This window comes from Montipora capricornis, chromosome 11, assembly GCF_036669925.1.
Source record: "Montipora capricornis isolate CH-2021 chromosome 11, ASM3666992v2, whole genome shotgun sequence".
Lineage (NCBI taxonomy): Eukaryota > Metazoa > Cnidaria > Anthozoa > Scleractinia > Acroporidae > Montipora > Montipora capricornis.
Genome location: NC_090893.1, coordinates 26,276,254 through 26,298,672, shown reverse-complemented (window position 1 = coordinate 26,298,672; position 22,419 = coordinate 26,276,254). Strand labels below are relative to the sequence as shown.

The 22,419-nt window shown below is 38.7% G+C and overlaps 1 protein-coding gene across 1 annotated transcript in view; it reads left to right on the top strand.

Annotated features, from left to right (window-relative positions):
* The window catches only part of LOC138023902 (ran-binding protein 3-like), a 22,732-nt gene extending 1,268 nt beyond the window's left edge, over window positions 1-21,464 (top strand). The window contains exons 4-15 of the mRNA XM_068870985.1: window positions 3,528-3,605; window positions 6,067-6,121; window positions 8,213-8,269; window positions 8,438-8,518; window positions 11,474-11,508; window positions 12,027-12,181; window positions 13,284-13,347; window positions 14,465-14,561; window positions 16,305-16,504; window positions 18,263-18,386; window positions 19,361-19,500; window positions 19,876-21,464. Of these exons, the coding sequence (XP_068727086.1) occupies window positions 3,528-3,605; window positions 6,067-6,121; window positions 8,213-8,269; window positions 8,438-8,518; window positions 11,474-11,508; window positions 12,027-12,181; window positions 13,284-13,347; window positions 14,465-14,561; window positions 16,305-16,504; window positions 18,263-18,386; window positions 19,361-19,500; window positions 19,876-20,172 (1,383 nt within the window). The 3' untranslated portion in view covers window positions 20,173-21,464. The remainder of the gene's footprint in view (window positions 1-3,527; window positions 3,606-6,066; window positions 6,122-8,212; window positions 8,270-8,437; window positions 8,519-11,473; window positions 11,509-12,026; window positions 12,182-13,283; window positions 13,348-14,464; window positions 14,562-16,304; window positions 16,505-18,262; window positions 18,387-19,360; window positions 19,501-19,875) is intronic.
* The last annotated feature ends 955 nt before the right edge of the window (window positions 21,465-22,419 follow it).

Genomic DNA, 22,419 nt, shown 5'->3' with positions numbered 1-22,419 from the left:
CGAAAACGTATTCGTACAAGATTGATCAGAGAAAAAAATACAGAAGAAGAACAGTGTTTTCATGAGGAAGAAACAGATGAAGCTCAAACAAAACCATGACCTTTCCAGAAAACTTGGTTGCGAGATCAAACATAGTTGGGCTATGAAAAGGAGGCACTGTTCTGCTATTTTTGTCGGAAATTTAAGAAATCAAACCTCTTTGCATCAGAAAAAGGGTGTACAAATTTTAGTACCTCAACTCTCCTAAGACACAACGACTGTAGAACACGTGGATGCTGTTAATTAGGAAACTATGGGGAATACACTTAGCAACACCATCACAGCGTCGTGTTTTTAGAGAACAATGGTCAAATTGCAAGCCATTTAAACCGTTTTCTTAACTTTCTGTTAATTTTTTTAATTACTAGTAACAGGTAATACAATATGTTTTTGTTGCCTTGCCTTTTTCTTTGTTTGAACATAAGAAAACGGAAAAAATTGACGTCCCCCTAACATGAAAATGGCCCCCCCAATTTTAGCAAAGGGGACCAACTGTCCCCCAATGGTCAAATCCTAGCTCAAACCCTGGTTACTGGGTTGCCTTATAAGGCAAACCCAGTCGAGGTCTTCGTTTAGTTTGTTTGTTTTCTTTTTTTTTGTTTTTTTTTGTTTTTTTTTGTTTTTTTTTTCCGTGTCGGTAAAAGTCTTGCCGGTCACTCCCCTGGTAAGTGGTGTCGTTGTGTATAGGGCCTTCTGCGCGTATTTTCTTAGGATCGAGAGGGTGGTGGAACTGTGTAGATTTCTCTGGTGGACACAGTAGAATCATTAACTTAGCCTGCAATGGCGTCGAAAGTCATGCAACGCGAATGGCGTTTTAGTGGATCCTTAAACAAAATATACCCTTATGGAGCTCAATAATGGAAAGTCAGTTGGATAAACTAGGCATGAATCTCAAAAGCGACGAGTACTGGACTTCGACAACAATCTATCGCCCGTCGAGACGAAATCAAAGTGAGCAGTATTTACCTGAAGTACATGGTAATTTGACCCAATTGAGTTTCTTGTCTTCACGCACGCAATCAAATAGGAAGAGGTTTTCGCCTCTAAGAGCAAATATGTTGTTTGTTTCAATAAAATTTTCGCTGGAAAAGGATTCTGTGGTATTTTCTGCCTTTGTGAATTATAATATCATGTTGTGTATTGAATTTTCGAGCTTAAGGTTCAAATGTGATATGGGAGAAGTTTTTTAGTATTGCTCTGTAAGCAGGAAGGGTTCACAGGCCTGTTGGAAGCGTGCTTGAGTTTCAACAAAATGAGGCCCAAAATCAGTGAAAACTTGTGACGCAGATGAATAATAAAGTAGCTGCTATTTCCAAAATGATGGAATTACCTGGTGATAAATAACGTCGTACGCGTCTTGGAGAGTAAATTTTGACTTTGCATAAACAAGAGTTGGGCGATTGTGATCTTTGTTTTGACTTCGCTCATTTCATTGTCAAACTTTATAACACTTGACAGAAAAAGAAACTTACAAAAACCCGGTATCTTGCCATCATTTGACACAGATGCTTCACTGTTTGGCGAGTAAACATGCCGCGGTAACTTAATCACGGCGCCCGCTGAATTCCGGCCATGTCACTTTCGATTTTGCAATTTACTTGAACGTAGCAAAAATCTCCCAAAATGTTTGTCGCTGATCGTAACTTTTTATATTCTATAGATCGTTTTCACGTGACGTCATCACCTTCCAAAATCTAAAACTAAAGATCCACCAAAGTTTTTATCCTCATCAGGCATAAGAGGCGGCATATCTATATCTGTTGACAATTTCACAGCTCAATAGCGTGCTTCGTTTGGAAACCAGAGCATTTTGAATTTCAGGATTATGTAGGTGCGTGACACAAAGCTACGATCAAGTTTGTTGAAAAATATATACTTATCTCATGATTTTGAGCCCTTTTAGAAGTTAGAGCATTAGGAAAAGTGCTTATGTAAATGCTTGTTTTTTCAGTAGTGATAATCAGTCGCCTAGATAGCCAAAGTCAGTTCCAGATGTTTACACTATTTTCCGGCCTGCGAAACATTTCGACGAATATCTGAAGTTTGGGGAAACGCAGAGGCCTAAAACTTGGACAAGTGTCTTATTTCTTTATCTTCTATAAGATAACAATTGCTTAGCGTTTTGCACTGGATAGTTTTTGATTTTTTTTTTTTTATTGCGTGACAGTGAAAACGATCTATATTCAAGGTTCAAAATTAATGTTGTTTTCATGTCGTAAATATTTTATTCTCGATCGACCGTCCGGGAAACTTCCTTCTGCTCTTTCTGAAAACTGTGTATCAATATTTATTTGCTTTTTCATCAATATTTGTTTTGCATAAAGCACGCTAACAGAATCTGTACCTTGCTGAGTTCGCATTTGTTAGCGTTAATAGTATTTTCGGTCAGATGTTTCTGTTTTTTATGAGGAGTTTATTGTTTTGGTCTCCCATCCCAACACTAACCCCGCGAAACAGGGCTTGACTTCAGTGAAGTTTAGTATTACAAAGTTTTCGGATGCTCATAGGGCACACTTGTGGTGAAAAGAAGTTGTGAGGGAACTTGAGAATTATCAACATGTCAGCCCAGAAGCCAATGTTTCTCGCTTCTCTTTTATTTGTTATTCTTCAGAGACTGGAATGCTGTATTTCAATACCACACAATTCAGTGCCTTCTGATTTTCTGTAGCACGTACCACAGGCAAGCCAGTGTATGCTTCACAGAAGCATCTAGTTAGTGTTAGGAAATGGGTTTCCATGTAGGAGAAGTTTTGTTGTTGGTGACCGGTACGTTTGGTGGGATCCTGGGAACTTAATTGTTACATGTATGTGCATGTTTACAGTGGGCAAGTAATGTCAAGCTGCTGGCTTTAAAAATAGTGTGTATCACTGGGAAATAGACTTAAAGGAATCAATGACATGCTCACAGATGGGAGAAAGAGAGTTCTCAGTAACAAGAAAGCCACATTTGTCATCAACAATTTAAGTAGTTTGTAGTCAATAACTTAATGATCCCCCTGCCCAGATCGTCACCTTGTTTTGGTGGAACAGGCTTGCGTTGCCTCAGTGAACCCTTCAGTGATCCCATCAGAAGCATAAGCTTCTGGTAGGGTCACCCATGGCGGTAAGGTCAAGGGTGAGGACATGATGTTTTGTTGTGGATAACCATATCAACTTGCCTCTTCTTTGGTGGAGGCCTTTGAAGCACATTTGTGATAGCAATACAGTGTGCTGACGTTAGGCGTTTGTGCTGGGAAGTGTCTGTGTTTGTTACAGCTTTGCCTTGGTCAAAGTTCACTCTCTGGTGAGATTGTGTGACTGAGCTAAGGCATTTTTACGCCTAGAGATATCTGCAATTTTACCGAGGTTTTCTTATTTGATTCAGACCACACTTGTGCTTGAACACATTTCCTTTCCATGCAGTAATTTTGAACATACATGTAAATCAACTTTGAAGGTACTGTAGATACAACCTTGTTCATTTGATTTACAGTGTGCTTTCTCCCTAGAATGCAATTTCCGAACAGGAATTAGACGAATCTTCCGCTGCACCAGAAGAATTGCAGTCTAGTGGAATCTCACTCAAGGTATGTTGAAATTAAGTCCATTATGACACCATTTAGAAATCACTGGTGATCCTTGCAATCTGATTGCCTCTCAGCAGTGCAATTTATTCTCAAATCGCAATATTTTTTGCTCTAAGTCGCTCCATTTCCCCATCCAATGAGACCTCTGCAATGCTCATGCAATTTAATACTCTACCAACTGAGGTGCGTTGGGCTCATGAGTCCAAAAGGTTAGTAGGAACTTGTATAAGCCAGGCACAAAAATTGAATTGGACATTCATGTAAGCCAAGCACAGAAAGTAGATGGACTTAATTTTTTGTCGGTGTTTGACCATATATCAAAAACACAACTGCGTTGTTTGCAGAGCCCATCAATTAAGGTACATCAACCTCTTCTTTGTTGTTTAACTTTATCATACAATGGTTATTAGGTCTTAGAATAAAATAATACTGAAGCATTAAAACTGCCAACTGGTGAGCTGCATTGAGTATTTTTCTGTGTTTACTCAGGGAGTTGGGAGAATTCTCAACCGTTATGCAAACTCTCGACGTTTGCTTAATGGTCTTGAATTCTCTTAACTCCCCCTCATGTTTACATGAAGCTACATGGCATCTGACAGGATGCGGCGATGCGGATCCGCATAATTCCCTAAAATCTGCATCCTCCGCATAATTATGATATTTTCGGCATAAAACTGAAGAAATGCCTGATATTAGTGATGAGACAGCTGCTTACCACACTCACAAACACAAAAGCCAAAGAGATTGACTATTTTAAAACACTTATTTTCCTGAACATTGAAGAAAACATGCCATTTCGTTCGCAAGATGAAAGTTCATAAGCAGTTTCCACTCATTTTTCGGGAATGAGCCTGGACTCTTGTTAAACCGTTTTCATAACATACCCTAGGCTCGAAATTTTTAAAAAAAGATACAAGGTATGAGAATTTAGCCGCAAGTTCTAGTTGCAAATTAAAATTGCATCATTTGTAACTCTGGTAAAGTAGGGACAGTCATTGCGATGAAGTTGTACAAAACAAAGAGCCCGCAATACGTATGTGTAAAAAACCGCTGAAAATGGTGAATGATCGAGGGAATGGATCGTGGTTCAACCACATCACAATTTTGCTCCATATCTCCAAATTGAAACAAAATTCATGACAAGAAACAAAATATTTTTTTATCGCTTTATTTCTTTTAGCAAAAGTTTTGGCAAAATGCCGATTACCAACCCTTTTATTTTAACTGTGAATGCTGGTCGCAAATTGGCAACTCGGCCAGATATCTTAATCGCAAAGGGAAAAAGCGACTGTATTGGTTGCAATTTCGAGTCCTGATTTACCATAAGCATGTAAATACATTGGCCAAATTATTAGTTGTATAAATGTTTAAATTTCCGCATAATCCGGTGTAATTTCCGCATAATCATCGCATGTTTACGCATAATATGGCCAAAAATTTCGGCATATTCTTTAATTTTTTTCTGCGTCCTATCAGAAGCCCTGAAGCTGTGTAAACATGGAAAAGGTCCTCTATTGCTTAAGTATAGGCCACTTTTCAAAAATACCATAACACTCTTTGTTTTCCCTTCAAAATTTTGCATACATGCAAGCATTGTTTTTATTTTCTCTTGGGACCAAGTCCCAAGAGAAAATGAGGGCAAACACTGAGTATTGTCAAGGCTCACAATTGCAACCAATACAATCGCATTTGCGACTGAATTTTTTTCCTTGGCAACTTGTTTTCACCTTCACTCTTTCAAAACAAAAGGGTAGGCAGTTGCCACTTTGCTGCACTTTTGCTAAAGTAAATAAAGAAATGACAAAATTATTTTGTTTCTGGTCATGAATTTTTAATCTGGAGATAGCGTAATTGGAGGGTAATTTGGCTGCAATGTTACGTGCACAACCCTATTGCTTCGATAATTTGCCATTAAATTCAGTGGTTTCTTTACGCACACGTATTGGGGGCTCATACTTTGTTTTCAAATTGCTAAACTGCTGACAAATCAATGCAGCACGACAATTTTACGACTAACATTTGCGAAGTTGTGACTTAATTTTCCTGTCTTGTCGCAAAATTCCAACTGGATTTTTTTCATTAATTTCGAGCCCTGATTATGGTACATGTATTTTTGAAAGTGGCCTATGGAGGTTTGTGGGTCCCAACCCCAGCTGGGCCATTAACTGAGGATAAAGTGCTCCCATTGTAATTACATGTACATCCAGGTGAATTGTTAGCCTTTCAAGTCTTCTGGGATAGGAACGGTAAACTATAGGCCTTGTCTCACAACCCTTGCTCATAAAACTTGACAGAGGGGGTGGAGTCCTTGGTGTTTTGGTCTGGCATTATTAAGAGCACACTAATGTCAACCCCTACCGCCACATCTTCATTATCACCACAATGGTGGAAGATTGCAAAATAATACTGTATTAATTAATAAACAATAGTAGTTATTAAAGTATGTATTTTATATTAACAGAGAGCTGCTGAACAGGAGGAGAAAGATGAGGATGATATTTCCGAACCAGAAGAAGGTAAATTGACAGTGTATGCCAGGCATTTATAATCACAAGAAAATCCACTTGTCAAGTTAAGTTCACACATGCTGTAATAACTGTGATAGTTTTCTGTTCTTACAGTTTGTGGTCATGTGTGTGTCTCAGTTTAAGTTGCACCTAAATAATATAATTATAAAATTTCTGCCCATCCAAAGCAAACATATGTCAGCATTGTCAGCCAGAATTTCACTTTTTCAGTGCCGTGCAAACCATGTAAACTTGGCAGAACTACAGTGCAGACCAGAAATATGCGTCCCAAAAAACGCGTGCGAAACGAGCATACGAAAATTGCGCACACGCGTCTGTGTTTGTAACACGCGCATCAAAAACGCGCACTCATCAAAGATAATTAGTATGTATGAGTTGGCCCATTGTCTTTTCATTGTTTAAGTTTTATTGTTAGTTTCAGCGCAAGACAATGGCTATGTTAACAGTGAAGTGTTTGATTTCAAATAACGCGTGCTTCCAAGTGAAATTCGAGTCAACAATGCACTCGCTTCCGCCTCACATTTAATTTCAGACATTTGAAAATTACTTTCACTTCTCGCTGCATCAACAAATGACATAATGAGGGGAATAAATATTTTCCTGTGATTAAAACGTAAAACAGGACTATTTTCAATTTGAAAGACATCGGTTTTCCCAACAGAAATCGACGGTCAGTAAAGTTAGTCGATCAACAACAAGTATCGCTAAGAGCAACACTTGGACGAACGGCGGAGTGAAATGCAGTAAAATCAACGAAATAAGGAGTATATTCATTCACAAACAAAACTTACTTACGCCATCTGTAATACTGGTACTTTCTCGAATATTTCAAAATAATTTTTGTAATGCGTGCGTGACATTCAAAAGGCGTCTCGGCATTGTGTCCTTTTGCGAATTGAAGCTGTATTACTTCAGCAAGATTCATTGGAATGCGCTCGGAGTTGAAAAATCTCCCCTTTAAGATATCTTCTGCACCAATTTCTTTCTTTAGTTAAGCTTTACGGAGGAGAATTAACGCGGGGTTGGCTGGAAGCATACGGAGTGAAACCCTGTGTGACAAAAAACGCCGGCCCTAATGTCGTCTTCTTTTGTTTGAGAGCCTGGAACCAAATGTTTACTTGTCGGAGCCTAAAAGCAGTTATCTCATGACGACTTCTGTGGCGCCATTCTCAGTATTTGACGTTCGCGAAAAACTTGGGATGTTACAAAAACTCCTCATGATCAGTATCGCTGTTTTATTTTTTTCCCGAAATTCTTAAGCTCGACAAATTTTCGGCAAAGCACTTTTATTGCGAAGAATTGGCGGAAAGGTCAGAAGCTGTACGTCTACATAATTATTTTCTCCGTTGTCTGGCATTTTCTATGACAACGATCCAAACTGCAGTTTCGGCAACAGAAAGGTCAAAATAACTTAACTATCAGTGGTCAGCTGCAGGATGACAACAGAGTTTTATTATTTTTCATTCAGTGAATGTCGAAAGAATTTAAAACTTTGTAGGTTCGTTTCGAAAACTCACAATGATCAGTTGACACAGCTCTTCAATTCAAATGTTCTGGTAAGTTGATCACAGAAATTAAATATTCATTTTATCGTCTGTCTATTGTTTCGTGGAACAATGAACATCACATCTACGATACGAGTTTGCATAACAAAAGAAAAAACGCGCATCAAATGCGCGTTTGGAAACGCGCATTTAAAAACGTGTGTGCGCAAAAAACGCGCGTGCATTTTGCGTCTCCATAGGACGCATATTTCTGGTCTGCACTGTAGCAGGAACTAGCAGGAATTTGGACCCACGATGGTCTATTCTCGATTTTTTTTTTTTTTTTTTTTTTTTTAACATTTATTTGAAAAAAATATATACATACAATATTTACATTACTGATATTACAAATTACGAATAACAGACTAATAACAAATTACTAATAACAGACACAATACATAAGCGATCAAATTACTAACAACAAACACAATACATAAAATGTATGTATTATGAACCTTTATGTTATTGCCAGTTTGTGGACTTGTAAAATCCTTGTGTTTGGCATAGTTTATCATTTGCCTTTAATATTTTACAGCCACTTGTTTGTCTCCAGTAAAAAAGGCAGCAAAGGTTGATGAGAAAAGTTTTGAAGGTAATATACAGTCAGTAAGCGGCAACACAGTGTTAACTTGTTATAGATAAAGGTTAGTTTTTCTTTTGTTTCAAGAATTGCCAACCAGCTGTTTAAAAGTTATTACTACACGATTTTCATAATTTCTTGCTTTAAATTATGGGTTGTGATTTTTTGGTTCTTCAACAGAAATTAAACCACAGAAGCTCCTTTTCAAGCCATCCATTCTGTCAGATGTTGCCAAGAACTTGGCAACTTCATCTTCCAAAAGTAAGATTAGATTCATCCATTTGGATTATACATCATAAAAAGTTTCATTTTGCCTGACCCATCATGATGTTCTTCTGACCTTGCAGAAACTCTTATTTTCTTAGTTAGGAAAGGAAAGGAAGGAACTTTATTCAAGTGTCTAGTCATTCTAGCGCTGAAGCACTAATTGTGGACACTGTAAATTGAAATTAACAATTAACACAAATCAAGTCAAGTTATTGCCCAAAATTTCTGGTTGAGAAATTCGAAGGCCATGAGTTGTAAATTTCACTGGCTTGTTTTATGCAGAAATCAAAAAAATTATGGTTTGAAAATTATCACGTGACTAAAGAAAATTGCCTGACAATTAACATTCAGTTATTGATGCTTATTGGTCTGAAGGTCTGAGCAGTCACGATTTGCATGTGCAGTATAGTTTATTTGTAGATTATTTAAGTCACTAAGAATATGAGATTAAGTTATAATAATTATTGTCTTATTAGATGTTTTGGTGTGCAGTATCTCTGAGTATTTTTATGAGTTGTGTTGTATTTTAACAAGCCTGCTAGGTCGAGTCAAAATACAAACAATGAGTAGATATACTTAGTGCTACTACACACGAAACATCTTATAAGCTATTTATTATCCTACTTTTTTTGCACTAAATGTTTAGCAAAATTAATGAATTGTAAACATCCAAGAATGTTGGACAGAATGATTTGCCCATGACAACCGTGAGGCAACGTCGGCACGTAAACTAGTCAAACCCATTCTCTACTGTACAATAACCAAGTGTACAATAACTAACTGAACCATACCGTGGAATATTTGTACTTGTTTTGTTCATTTTCTGCACGGTACAATAATTGATACAGTTGGATAATAAGGGATATTATAATGATGCAATGTAATAAATAACACAAATAATAATAATAATGATGATGATGATGATGATGATGATGATGATGATGATTATTATTATGTAGAATTAAGCACAGGGTTTTTCCCTGGGAGAAATATCCAGTCAAGTCTCATCCCAAGACCTCAGACTTCCAGCACTTTTCTAGCTTGTTTCAGGCTCCCAGATAGTCTGGAAAACAAAAACAACTGCGTGGGAAAAGAGATTGGGGGCTCACTTTTCGCACTCATTTTTTTTCTCTTTCCCTACTATGTGGAAGCCTGGAACAGGCTAGCACTTTTCTCAGGATATGATTTGCATCCTTCTTGTTCAGTCCTTAATTCCTAGTTGCTCCAAGTGGCCTGCTAGCCTCTTTGACACTGAACCCAATGCACCTACTACTACTACTACTATTATTATTATTATTATTATTATTATTATTATTATTGTTGTTGTTGTTGTTGTTGTTATTATTATTATTGTTATGGCCTGCCTTCCTTATGTTCGTGGTGTCACAGAACCCTCTCACACGTCTTCTTCGAAAGAATGGAATTAACGTTGTTACTAGACCTCACAAGACTTTGCAACAAGAATTCCCATCCCCCAAGTTTAGGCCTCCTATTGAAATTCAAACCAATGTGGTGTATAAAATCCCTTGCGCCGATTGCATGTTCCTGGAGCAACATTTGTGAGACTGGAAGTTGTTTTTCAACAAGGAAAAATGAACACATTCGTAATGTAAAACTATGTAAAACTGGCTCTATTATTGCATCTCATGCTTGGCGTGACAATCATTCTATTGATTTCAACAATGCCACAGTAATTGACGAGGGACACTTCCGAATCCCAAGAACTAAATGGAATCTTGGCACACTGCTAACACTAATGAACCCAACAATAACTCCAAGCCTTTGCCAAAGCAATACTCTATTCTTTTAGATTAGTGCATTTTTCCCTTTCACCAGTTTTACAATTTTTTTCCATTTTGTATATATTTCCATCTCGCGCATTTACATCTTAGTTTTTAAAGGCTTTTGTTCGGAAGCCGGAAGCTTATGTTTTTATATATAAAAGAAATACACATATAATTATATTTTAACCAGAGAGCACTTTTTGTCATGAATATGTCTCCAAAAATTGGTTACTCTTCCATTTATTATTATTATTATTATTATTATTATGTTATTATTAATATTTACAATAATAATAATATTATTATTATTAGTAGTAGTAGTATTTTATGAGAGTGAGAAAGCAACAGATTGAGAGACATGTGAGATTACTAAGTATGGATCAGGAGGTGAATTAAACAAGTGACATGACATGATTTGGCATATTTGCGGGTAGACAAGAAGAGGCAGTGTGGCCCGTTGGTTAGGGTGCATGCCTTGAGATGCCAAGATCCCTGGTTCAAGACCTGTCAGGTGTCCACTTATTAAATTTGATTGTGGTAGTCCCTTGTTCAACTTTGCGCCTGCTCTGGTAATGGCCAGCTGGTTTGCTTCCGGCCAGTTGGGATTCTTAATAGTTGTCGTTGTTGCCAGGTGATCTGGTGATGTAATTTGGAGGACTGGGAAAAAACATTTTAATGCCGTATTCCACAACCACGTGCGGCCTTAGGTCTTGTTTCCAAATTTCCTGCAGTATTTTCATCGCCAAAACTCAACAGATCATTCCGTGTCTCCCAAATTTACTGTTACTGAATGAACATTCAAGTAGAAACGACGACGAGATCTAACCTCGCCTCTGCAATGTTGAATGCGAAAATAACATTCAAGGCCGTGCACGGTTGTGGGATACGGCGTTAAAATGTTTCTTCCCAGTCCTCCGAATTACGTCACCAGATCACCTGGTGTTGTTTTATTGATTTTGTTATTGGCCCTGAAAAGGTCCCATGGGGAGTGGTCAATTAAGTATATGCAAATTGTATTGTTTTATTTACATGTACTGTTGTTATATTGATTGAAGACCGAAAGAAGGGCAACTGATGGGTATAAGAATTCAGTTGCTAGTTTTGCCAGTGAATTCACAGCCTTCAAATAATATAGATATTTTTTTTTATTTCTTCAATTTTTCAGATGACAGAAATGCAACAACTTCACCAATTCCAAAGGTAAGACTCATGAATAAGATTATGGTCTTTATAGCTGATGGTCAATAATATGGGAGGGTCGTTTTATCATATTTTTGTGGTACATTGTACCTAAGTTGTGTTGCTTCCTTTCTGTGACAAGTGATTTCTTCTTGTACCCCCACCCCCACCCCCAAGTGTTGTTATTGTTGTTTGTCCATTATTGTTGACAATGCAATAATACATGTATTAAATCAATCCAAAATGGACTGTGAAGGGTTTACTGCATCCTGGACATAAGTGGTTTTCTCGGACAGATGATAGGAATGAACTTGAAAACTCACGTTTCCTGCAAATGTGCATTCAGAGATTTATCAAAATAGATTGAGAATTAAAACAAGTAATAAAAGCATTTGAGACTTTTATGCAAAGGCTTGTGTTGATCTTTGTTAATTTTTATAATCCTGTTATTTAATGATTGCCTCACTCTAACGTTAATGTTTTGTGATGTGAATAATGTAGGGTTGCCTTCTGAATCGTCACCTATGAATATTTTTCAGACATTCGGAATTTCCAGTAGCGATTCCTCTGTGGCACAACAGAGCACAGATACCTCGCAACGCTCACACGAGTCTGCTCCAGGACAAAATTTAGAAGGAATAATTGGAGCATCATCCAAAAATTACTTTGAAGAGTTTCTTTCTCTGGGAAAGGAGTAAGTAAACTTGATCTGAAGGAAACAAAAGGCTGCATATAGTTTATGCTCTGGCTGATTTCTGGTTCAGATCCACAAATTTTTGGTGTTTCAGTCACATAAGTAAGCCCTGTTTACACCAGCAGGGTTTCCTTGTTAAGGAAAAATTGCTCGTTTAAAACAGGGTAAAATTGACAATAATTTGTCCTTGGCAAGGAAAAATTGTCAAGGATGTATTGTGTTCGTGTAAATGGACGACGTAGAAAATGTGCCGAGGATTATTAAGGAGATTAGTTCCCAGTATCACGTTCATGTTCATTGCTGTCAAAATATACAAAAGCATGTTGGTCTGGAACAAGCTTCAATGAGCTAGGGACTGAAACATTATTTTATATTTAGTCGCTGAATAACAAGTATTGCAGGCACAGGCTAAACTTATTCCTCATTTACAAAGGCAATGATTGTCAAGGAAACTTGTAACTGTATCCTAAAAGTAAATTGGTATAAGCAGTTTCAGAGTAAGAATAGAGAATAAAAGGTTCGCATTTATGCGCTCGCGTTGTCATAAAAACCTTAAATTTGGTGGTTTCACGTTGTTGCTATACGGAGCACGTCCAAAGAATTAATTAACATGTGCTAAAATGCGTGCTTCACATGCAGCACACATTCTTTTTCCCCTTCTAACCAATGGTATTATTGTTTTGTGGCCTTGTCGTTTCTCAAACTCAATATTTAAGAGAAGAGTGTAGTACTGTAATGTACTTGAATCATCAATGACACTTGGCAACCTGCAGTTGAACTTCTTATTTGTTCTTGAAACTACTGAAGCTAACTGATTGGAAGCCTAAAAGTTATTCTTTTCATTAGTTCTGACAAAATCGAAAAAAAAGCCAAAGAGATTAAAGATTAAACAAAAATAACGACCACCAACCACCCCTCTTCCATCCTCCAGCCACCCCTATCCATCCCACCCCCACCAAAAAAGCATAGATGCTCATCACATGATGAAAAGTCATCGACTCTTAGGTCTTCTCAATTGTAAGAAAATTAACGTGTCATTTCGTGTTTTAAAAAATGCATTTTCCCTGCTTTGTTGTTTAAAACACTTAACTGTAATTTTCAGATCCACTGTGAAAGCAGCAAGTGGATCATTTGTTTTTGGACAAAACATGAGTGATAGAGTTATGGTAAGGGTTGCTTTCTTTATAAAATTTATAGGTGAAAAACGTACAAAATATTACATGCATACATTCCTGTCTTATTTTTTTTCCTATGGCCATACCTTTAATTTTCATTAGTATTAGTTTTATTATTATATAATTGCAGTATGGCCATTTCTATTTTAATAACATTTACAAGGCAAACATTTTAAGAATAAGACAATGTGTGGAACAACCTGAGTGGTTATAAGTCTTATTTGTCTATATCATAGCAATGAATTGACTTTTCCCTATACCAAATTTTTAAGGTCATAGTTGTCAAAAAATCCAATTATCGACTGTCATACTTGAACTAGGGTGGACTCGTAAAACAGAACTATTTTAACAGGACGTTTGCTTCTTTCTTTCCTTGAAGAAATTGATTTGTCAGAAGTAAGTGTGCCGGTTTTTTTTTAATCCATCTGATGAGGTGGCTCCACGCTCCTTCCCTAAACAGTAAAAACCCGCATAAAAGAACCTATGTTTTTTCAATTTCGGGCTGATGCCGTTCTTATATATTGGGTACTTATTGAAAAAGCAGCCTCAAGCTGTTCTTAAATTGTTTCTGAAAATTATACACTGTATTGCACAACTGATACGGCTTTATCAATTCTTTGCATTGTCAAGAAAAACAATTTGATTTATACATTTGTAATTTTGCAGAGAATACTTGCTGTGTTTTACTTTCACTGTGCTATAACAATTAAAGGACAAAGAGCACACAAAAATCCAGTGGAGAAAATTGATTTTAGAATGACATGGTTATCCCGAGCCAGTAGTTTTTAATCCAACTGGTACGCAGCATTTCCTTATAATTATATAAGAACCAGTTGAATTTATCAGGCTGAATGGGTTCCAATATATGTGGTGTTCTTTTTACCAAATATCAGTGTGGAGGTTCTTAATCCACTTGTTCTTTTTTGTGCGGGTTTTTTCTGTATTGTTCTTGATTGTAGATTGTATATAAAACTGTAGAAAATTGTCAAAATCATGCTGCATAAATGTAGAGGGGAATCCCAAAAGCCTTGTACAATGTAACTGTAATTGTAGCTGAAATGATTTCAGTAGCATATGTTGATTGATAATAATTTCTATATCTTTTTAGTTCTCTGCTGATAGTAGTAGCCAGGAATCAGCTGTTAGTGATACTGCTGAAGAGAAGCCCACAACCAATGACGTTGCCTCCAGAATTCACAACACAGGTTGTTCCACATTATTTGACATGATTTTTCCCAGCTGTTTTCATCCTTTTCGGTTACTTTACAAGCCTCCTGAGCAAAATCTTCACGAAAGCCCTGCAACTGCAAGTCTTGGGTTGCACGTCACGCAAGTGAAAACATAAATTCGCTTACCATTCAAGAAATTCAGTCATGAAATGGAATGTTATAGAAGAGGAATAACAGGTCCAAGTCTCAGGGCTGTGCGATATTCCGTGCTTGAGTTATTCGGCAAAATATATTACTCAAATTTGTAGAGTTTAGTATGGAGGCGCCATGTTGGTGTACAGCTGAAGTACACCAACTGGAATTTAGTTTGGCTGTCTTTAACACTTTCTGCTGTATAATGAGCTAGCAAACATTCGTATAGACACGTCTCCTAGTATATTGGCTGTTTAGGCCACAAAGGGAAATCGATGTTTTTATGCAACTGGCATGTTTTTCGAAGGCCGTCAACATGTCACGCACTGTGAAAAACTCTGAAATTCAAACTGCTCTATTTTCGAAACGAAGCACGGTATCGAGCTGAAAAGATGCAAACAGATATATTTTTAAAACCTCTTGTAGCTGATCAAGATAAAAACTCAAAAGGCTCTTTAGTTTTGTATTTCATTTTTCTGTAACGTCACGTGCAAGCCAAGAATAGACCAAATCATTTGGTCTATAGTAGATTCTTAAGTTAAGATTTTGTCCCAAGCAAACGTTTGGAAAAAAATAGAGGCTGTAACTTGCGTAAAAGCCAGGAAGGGGGAGGGGACGGGTAACTTGGGTAGATTTTCGCTGGGTATGTGCCACTGGTCTCTCAGAACCCCTTCCCCTTTATAGTCTATTTTATGGCCAATTATAGACCCCATCTTAGTCACATTTGGGTAAATGTAATTTTAGCGACCCCAGCTTAGTCACTTTCTGTTTATGCATAAACCTTACATATATGTATAGCTTTTTGTTGTAATTTCAAGACGGAATGTAATGCGACTAGTAAATATTAAATTGACAGCGCTACAGTTCTTTATGTAACAACTTTTTTTTACCACGAATTTTCCATTTGTAAATCCCACTAGCCCGAATTTTCTCACCCCCAAAATTCCGTCAATTTGCGACCCCATTCTAGTAACGCTGTCCGGAACTCTGTTGAAAACGCAACCTCATTATAGTCAATTCAGTCGTGAAAATGCTACCCGATCCAGCGGCACATCCCCGTTAGGCCATTAATAGGAAGTACACCCCCCCCCCTCCCCCCCTTCCTCCCCGCTTTCCAGGGTAAAAGCCACCGAATGCATGAAAAACTGTCATACCTGGACTAAATTAACTGGAAAAGTCGCAAATTTGCGACTTGTTTTCGTCTTCGCTCTTTCGAAACAAAAGGGTTAGCAGTTGCTACTTTGCTGCTCTTTTTGCTAAAATAAATGAAGAAATGACGACATTATTTTGTTTCTCGCCTTGAGTTTTCTTTCAATCTGAAGATAGCGTAATTGCTGCGTAGTTTCGCTGATTAGCTGCGATGTTACGTGCACAACTCCATTCCTTTGATATCATTCGCCATTTTCAGTGGTTTCTTTCAACACAAGTATTGTGGGCTCATATTTTGTTTTGCTACACCGCTGACAACAATGCAGCTCGACGATTTGCGAAATTGCGACTACACTTTCGTATCTTGTCACAAATTGCGACTGGATTTTTCCGCCAATTTCAAGCCCTGAGGTAGCCTCTATAACTGTGTCTTTTTAGGTGAAGAGCCAAAATCGCTTGCAGAAGTAGCGCATTCCTGTTCAGACTCCCCTGGGCCCAGTTCTCCCACTCACGAAAAACCCCACAAGTCACTTGCTGAGGCGGCCATGGAGTATCAAGAGCACATGAGTCCTCCTAAAGCACAACCAGCTCGCGTGACAGTAGTGACTGGAGAGGAAGAGGAAAGGAATGTTTTGCAGGTAAATATTGGTTAAGTGCTGCGGTAAATCCGGATTGTTTTAATGAAAGTCAGCTGCTAGCCAACACAGAAATGGGTTTATCGACCGGTCCTCGGTTGTTCAAAAGGTGGATAACGCTATCCGCTGGATAAATCAATAGAGCGGTTTTCAATTGAGTGTCGAAAGCAATTAGATAATTACTTTGGTTTATGATTACTTCACTCAGTGATTGGTTTAAAGTTCTCGCGCCATTTTTCAACCAATCAGAGGTGAAACCAAAACCAATCGTGGCTCGCGCGTGCACATTTTCCCGCGCTTTGTGTCGGCTACGTGTAATTACTTCGAGTTTTGATTGGTTTGCCGGATTGTCTCAGTCCTTTTTGATTTACCAAAGTAATTACTTTGGTTTTGGTTTTACGACACTCAATTGAAACTCGCTCTATCCAGCGGATAAAAATCAATTGAGTTCTCCAGTGGATAGCGCTATCCACCCTTCGAACAACTGGGGCCGGGTCGATACGGTAAATTGACCACCGTAGAGAAATTTGAAAGCTGACGTTTCGAGCATTAGCCCTTTGTCTGAGCGAATTGAAAAGTCTGCTAACCAGTAGACTGGGCAAGGCTCCAGGTAATGCTTTTCTGATCCTAAAGGATGATATTCAGTGTGATCCACTCCATCTTTCTTTTGGCAACCGCATGTGAACTGGTCAGCGCCCATCTTTCTTCTGGTCTCTCTACATGAAGTTAATGTATGTGGTTTTCGATATACGGAATTTAATGGCAAGGAAAATCAACAGAGGCTAAAAGCCGAGGTCAAGTCCACTTGACGAGATCAATTGATAATACAAAATACCAAGGCAATTTACACGTTACCTCTCATTACTCTTCTATCAAGTATTCTAGTACGAACTGGCAATTGATTAGCTCCCAGTTGGCTTGATAGCTTAGATAGTTGGCTTCATAGTCGTCACAGTAAATGACATCTACAGAGGCTTACTGACAGTAGAGCGATAACATCACGATTTAGTTGACGTACCGAGCACCCGTGTCCACACAATAACAATTCTATCTCTAAAAAGTTTGAAGTAAAATTTCTGGAGCTTTCAGGAAATGATCTTGATAATTTATGCTCCTGCATTTCATGAACTAGAGAAACTCCTTTCAGTCAAATAGAGCTACACTGATCCCATTTTGGCAGTTTAAACATAGTTAATCAGGGACTGTTTATGAAACGTTTAAACCTTGAAAAGTCAGTCAAATAGAGCTACACTGATCCCATTTTGGCAGTTTAAGCATAGTTAATCAGGGACTGTTTATGAAACGTTAAAACCTTGAAAAGCGAGAACCCTGTTGTCGCAATCGATGTTGAATTGACCGTGAATGTGCACAATATTTTGTTTTTGCTTCGCACAGGTTCGCAAATTAGGTGTGCATAATTTAATAGAAGGATTCGATTGGTTATCTTTTCGAAAAAAAGGTGTGTTTTGTGCACCGTCAAGGCCTAAAATACAGACAAAAACATGAAAGAAAAAGACTTGTCGAGTTTCATAACCATCATCCCATGCATTAACTATGGTTTAAAGAGGAAGAGGGGATGGCGTGTCGTGGTAAGAGCTCCAACCAACGTGGCCCGCCCGGGTTCGATTCCCAGAAATGGCGTCACATGTAGGTTGAGTTTGTTTGTTCTCTGCCAACTTACGATTTGATATTAGCAGAATGATTTGACTTGATTTCAACACTGTGTCCCAAATTTGTGTTGTTTTGTTTTGTTATTTGCAGAGCAACTGCCGCTTGTTTGTGTTCGATACCGTGACGCATTCTTGGAGGGAAAAAGGCAGGGGAGTTCTAAGATTGAACGACATGTGTCAATCAACGACTGAAGGCATCTTTCAGTCAAGGCTTGGTAAGGTTTCCTTCCCCTTGGTTACCGTCAAGGCTTGTGGGCGTATCTTTTAACGCGTTTAGTTTAAGATGAGCTAACGTAAAATGTCAGGCTTCCGGCATAAGTGAAAACGCATCTATTTTTTATACAGCAAGTTCCAAGTTATGGTGGCAACTTTTCCTGTTTGGAATAGACCTCTTTACAGTTGTGTGCTTAGTTACGTGGCCTGTAAATGAAAGTGAGGCTGGTGTTGACCTTGTTATGATACAGACCTCCTCCTTTTCTTATGTTAATGATGTTGTTATTATGCTAATTAGGAAAATTTACATAAGAAAAGCAGTGGTTTCTATCAAAACAAGGTTAACTCCAGCCTCAATTTCATTCATAGGCCAGGTAACTAAGCACACAACTGTAAATAATGGACTATTGAGATAGTCAGTAATCTAACTGGTCTCAGACAATAGACACGACTGAGTTTGATCCATTTAATTCTTTCGTATTCGCTCATCGAAAACAACAGTGTATAGAGCTGTTCTGAAAACTTGAGACGTGCTATGGTTGGCCAATTATTTTCACAGAAAAGCTCTTTATGTGAGAACAATTAGGTAACTCAAACAAGTCCCAAATATTCAAGATGGCGGCGCCCGTGAAATTCATGAGTGAAATATTTTTTTGTTTCAGTTACAAACACTTGATTTGAAGACGTTACAAATTTGATTTTCAAACACTATTTCCTTCTCTTAAAAGTTATTCTCCAGCAGGAACGGACCTTCTCCGTTCCCAAGATCGAAACGTTCATTCTCCTAACTAGTACCATAGATTTTTTCGTTCGGTAGGCATGAGAAGTTGGTGTTATATCAAGTTCACACCTCAAACGCTGATAAAAATCTTTATTCTAAATACCTGTGTGACTGATATTTAATTGAAATTGTGAGGCGAATTGACATACTGATCACTTCTGGGAGTCAAAGAGTTAAAACCCATTCCTGTTTCAGTGATGCGAACGCAAGGGAGTTTACGGGTTGTCCTTAATACGAAGCTTTGGCCAAGCATGACACTGGAGAAGGGCAACGAAAAGAGTTTGCGGATCACTGCCATGGACAGCGAGAATAATATCAAAATTTACCTCATAATGGTAAGATTTCTGTTTGAGTAGGTGGGCTCATACTAGGAACGCCAGAAGGTTTTAAGTATGCATGCCCGACTTCTATTCTAAATTAGAACGGTGTTTATTTCAGTTGAGTACTGTAACCTTAGAAATGAGGTATCTTTAGTGAAGCCGGAATGCGATCGCAAGTCTAGTGTTATCCCCCTTGAATGTGTACTTGAGCAGATCAAAACACGTTAAATTTATGAATAGCAGCACGTCAGAGGCTTTGGCTCAATCTGGTGAAACATAATTGACATGTGTCAATTGACGGACGAGGTTGTGAATGTGATTGAATCTAAAGTACACCCTCTGAGCGATGTCTGTAACGAAAATAACCCGTTTTTTGTTTTTGCTTTTGAGGCTGCACCGAATGACATTCAGCGCCTGTGGACCGCCATTGATCGTCGCATCCAGGCCCTCAAGCGCGGTCAAGATAAGGACTCTGAAGGAAAATCAGCGGATGAAGACCACAATGCAGATGACGAAGGGGGAGGCAAAACCGAGCACGATGATGAACTTAAGGGGACTGAGGTCGAAGACGACGATGACTCGGTGAAAGATCGATGTGAGGTCCCGGATGAAAACAGCAATGCCAACTCTCGTTCCACAGGGGAGGGGAGAGGAAGAGAAACAACATCTGATGCAGATGACGATTAACTACACGCATTGGCAAAAAAAGTTATCTTCCCGACACTTGATTTCTTTGAGATCGGTTAAACAGTCATTTATAAAAATTTTAGTGAGAACACCCGACGATGGTATTGTTTTCAGTAAGTGGGCAAAGCCGTATTTATTCCATCTCGAGTAAGTCTTTACTGATCTGGTTTCAATCTTCTCCTGGAGCAAGGGTTTTCTAATCTCTTCTTGCTGACGGCTTTGTATGAAAAATCCCAAAGAAAAAAACTGCGTCAGACTGCTTATAGACCAGCTCAACATTGTTGGGCAAATATAAGTGGTTGTTAATGACATTGTTATTCAATGTAGGGCCTTTTACTTTCAATAATGTTGTGGCTTCCAATGCATTACAATGACGCGTGCTAAAAGCGTTGTTGTCGCCATGGAGACCACGTATAATGCATGTGTCACAAGTTAATTGAACTCATCAGAAAACGAATTCCAAGCGAAGGTCCTCGTACAAGAACCGGTGCACACTTTGTTGAAAAGTGGTTAATCAAACGCGACTTAGTTTTGTGGCATTCACAACTCGTTTGCTCTCAAACTGCCAGGTGCGTTATCCCTGTCTCTCCTAGAGTGGCACTCATACAAATATGGATTCTACTCGTCGATGGGAAACTGCTCTAGGCTTCCTTAACTTGGATAAAAGGACAAAAGCGCTCATCGACGGGACCGCACGCAAGAGCATGAAGAAACTCGTTCTGCAGTGAAAACAGATGTAAAAGCATTTTTCTCCTTTGTACGTTGTTGTGTACCGGCACTGCAAGCAACACTCAGATTCGACTGAGAATATGAGTTTTTCGTTCTGAGCATGCGCAGGTTTCGAGTCGGAATTTATCGGAATATACCTGGTCAAATGAAACTCGAAATCGTATTGTCCTGCTTTGTGTTCTTTCATCGCACTCACGTGATAAGACGGCCATTTTGGTGCAAAACAATAGGAAAATGTAGCTCACGTTTTGCATAATAATAGAGTCAAAGTTCCCTGTTGTTCTCTCAGCCAACATGGCCGCTTTGACGTCAGGTGCAGTCAAAGAGAAAATAAGTGGGACCCCTTAGTTCGTTTGATCTTAGTCATCCTTTTGAAATGATAAAGTTCTCGCTATGCTTTTCTTGGTTCAAGATTTGGACATCCCACCGGATCATTGAGCGAGTAGATTTGAGGAACTGGAAGCACTATTGGTTTTCGCAGTAACGCAGTTTTGTCTTTCCATTCGTAACTTAAGAATTTACCGGTGACCTATCACAGATTAAACTTGACACTTGTGGCTGAAGTGTACTTGTGTAAGTTGTTGCACAGCAGATAATAGCGACCTTCAGATTGGAGCGCGAGGATGAGTTTTCAGTTCTGAGCACGCGCATTTCGAACATTTTCGTTCTTTGACTGAAATGCGCTTGCCCAGTACAGAAAACTCGTAATCGTTCTCGTTGTCCAGTGTGAAGGCCGCTAACATGGTGCCAGTTCTTGTCGTGCTAGTTTCTCGTTACGTGCGCTATAGCTTATTGCAATAGGCCATTTTTGAAATATCAAATATTTAGCTTGATAGTGAGGAAATGAGGACAAAACAATAGAAACACGTTGGAATGAATGTGAAAAATATTTCCATATCACTTTCCTTTGTCTTTGTCCTCACTGCCTCACTTTTAAGCTGAATTTTAATATATCGAAAAAGGCCTATTTTTGCGCGCGCTTTCGTGTTTCACCGGGCCAACAACCCCAACTCTTTCCTCCCCCACCCAAAGAAGGTTTCACTTGAAGGTGGAACAACCCTCAAAAATCGTCAGTTTACTCGTACCTTAACCCATCTCCCTCGTGAAAGTGAGACTTATTTAGAATGTATTTAGCCTCGTTCTCAGTCGTCCTCGCGTGACGTCACCGGTCGAGTGGATCGGGAAGAAGTCTCAGGCTTCTTGCGATTAAGCACTTAAAGGCCTGGGAACGAGGCTGGATTTTACTCTGTCTGGCGCCTTCAACCACAGGCAGACAACCCTAAAGATGCGAGAGCGCGTGACGTCACGTTATTTTGAGACAGTTGTAACGGCCGATTCAACTAATCGAGGAAAATGTTGCATAAAAACTTCAAATCGTGATGTTTTTTTTCGAAAATTCATTTTATGGACAGTCAGATAAATAAAGTTCACTCACCCACTATTTTCTGCCTTGTCCTGAGTGATTTGATGGGTTTTTGGGACGCTTCGATTTCCCCTTTAGATCTGACGCGTTATCAC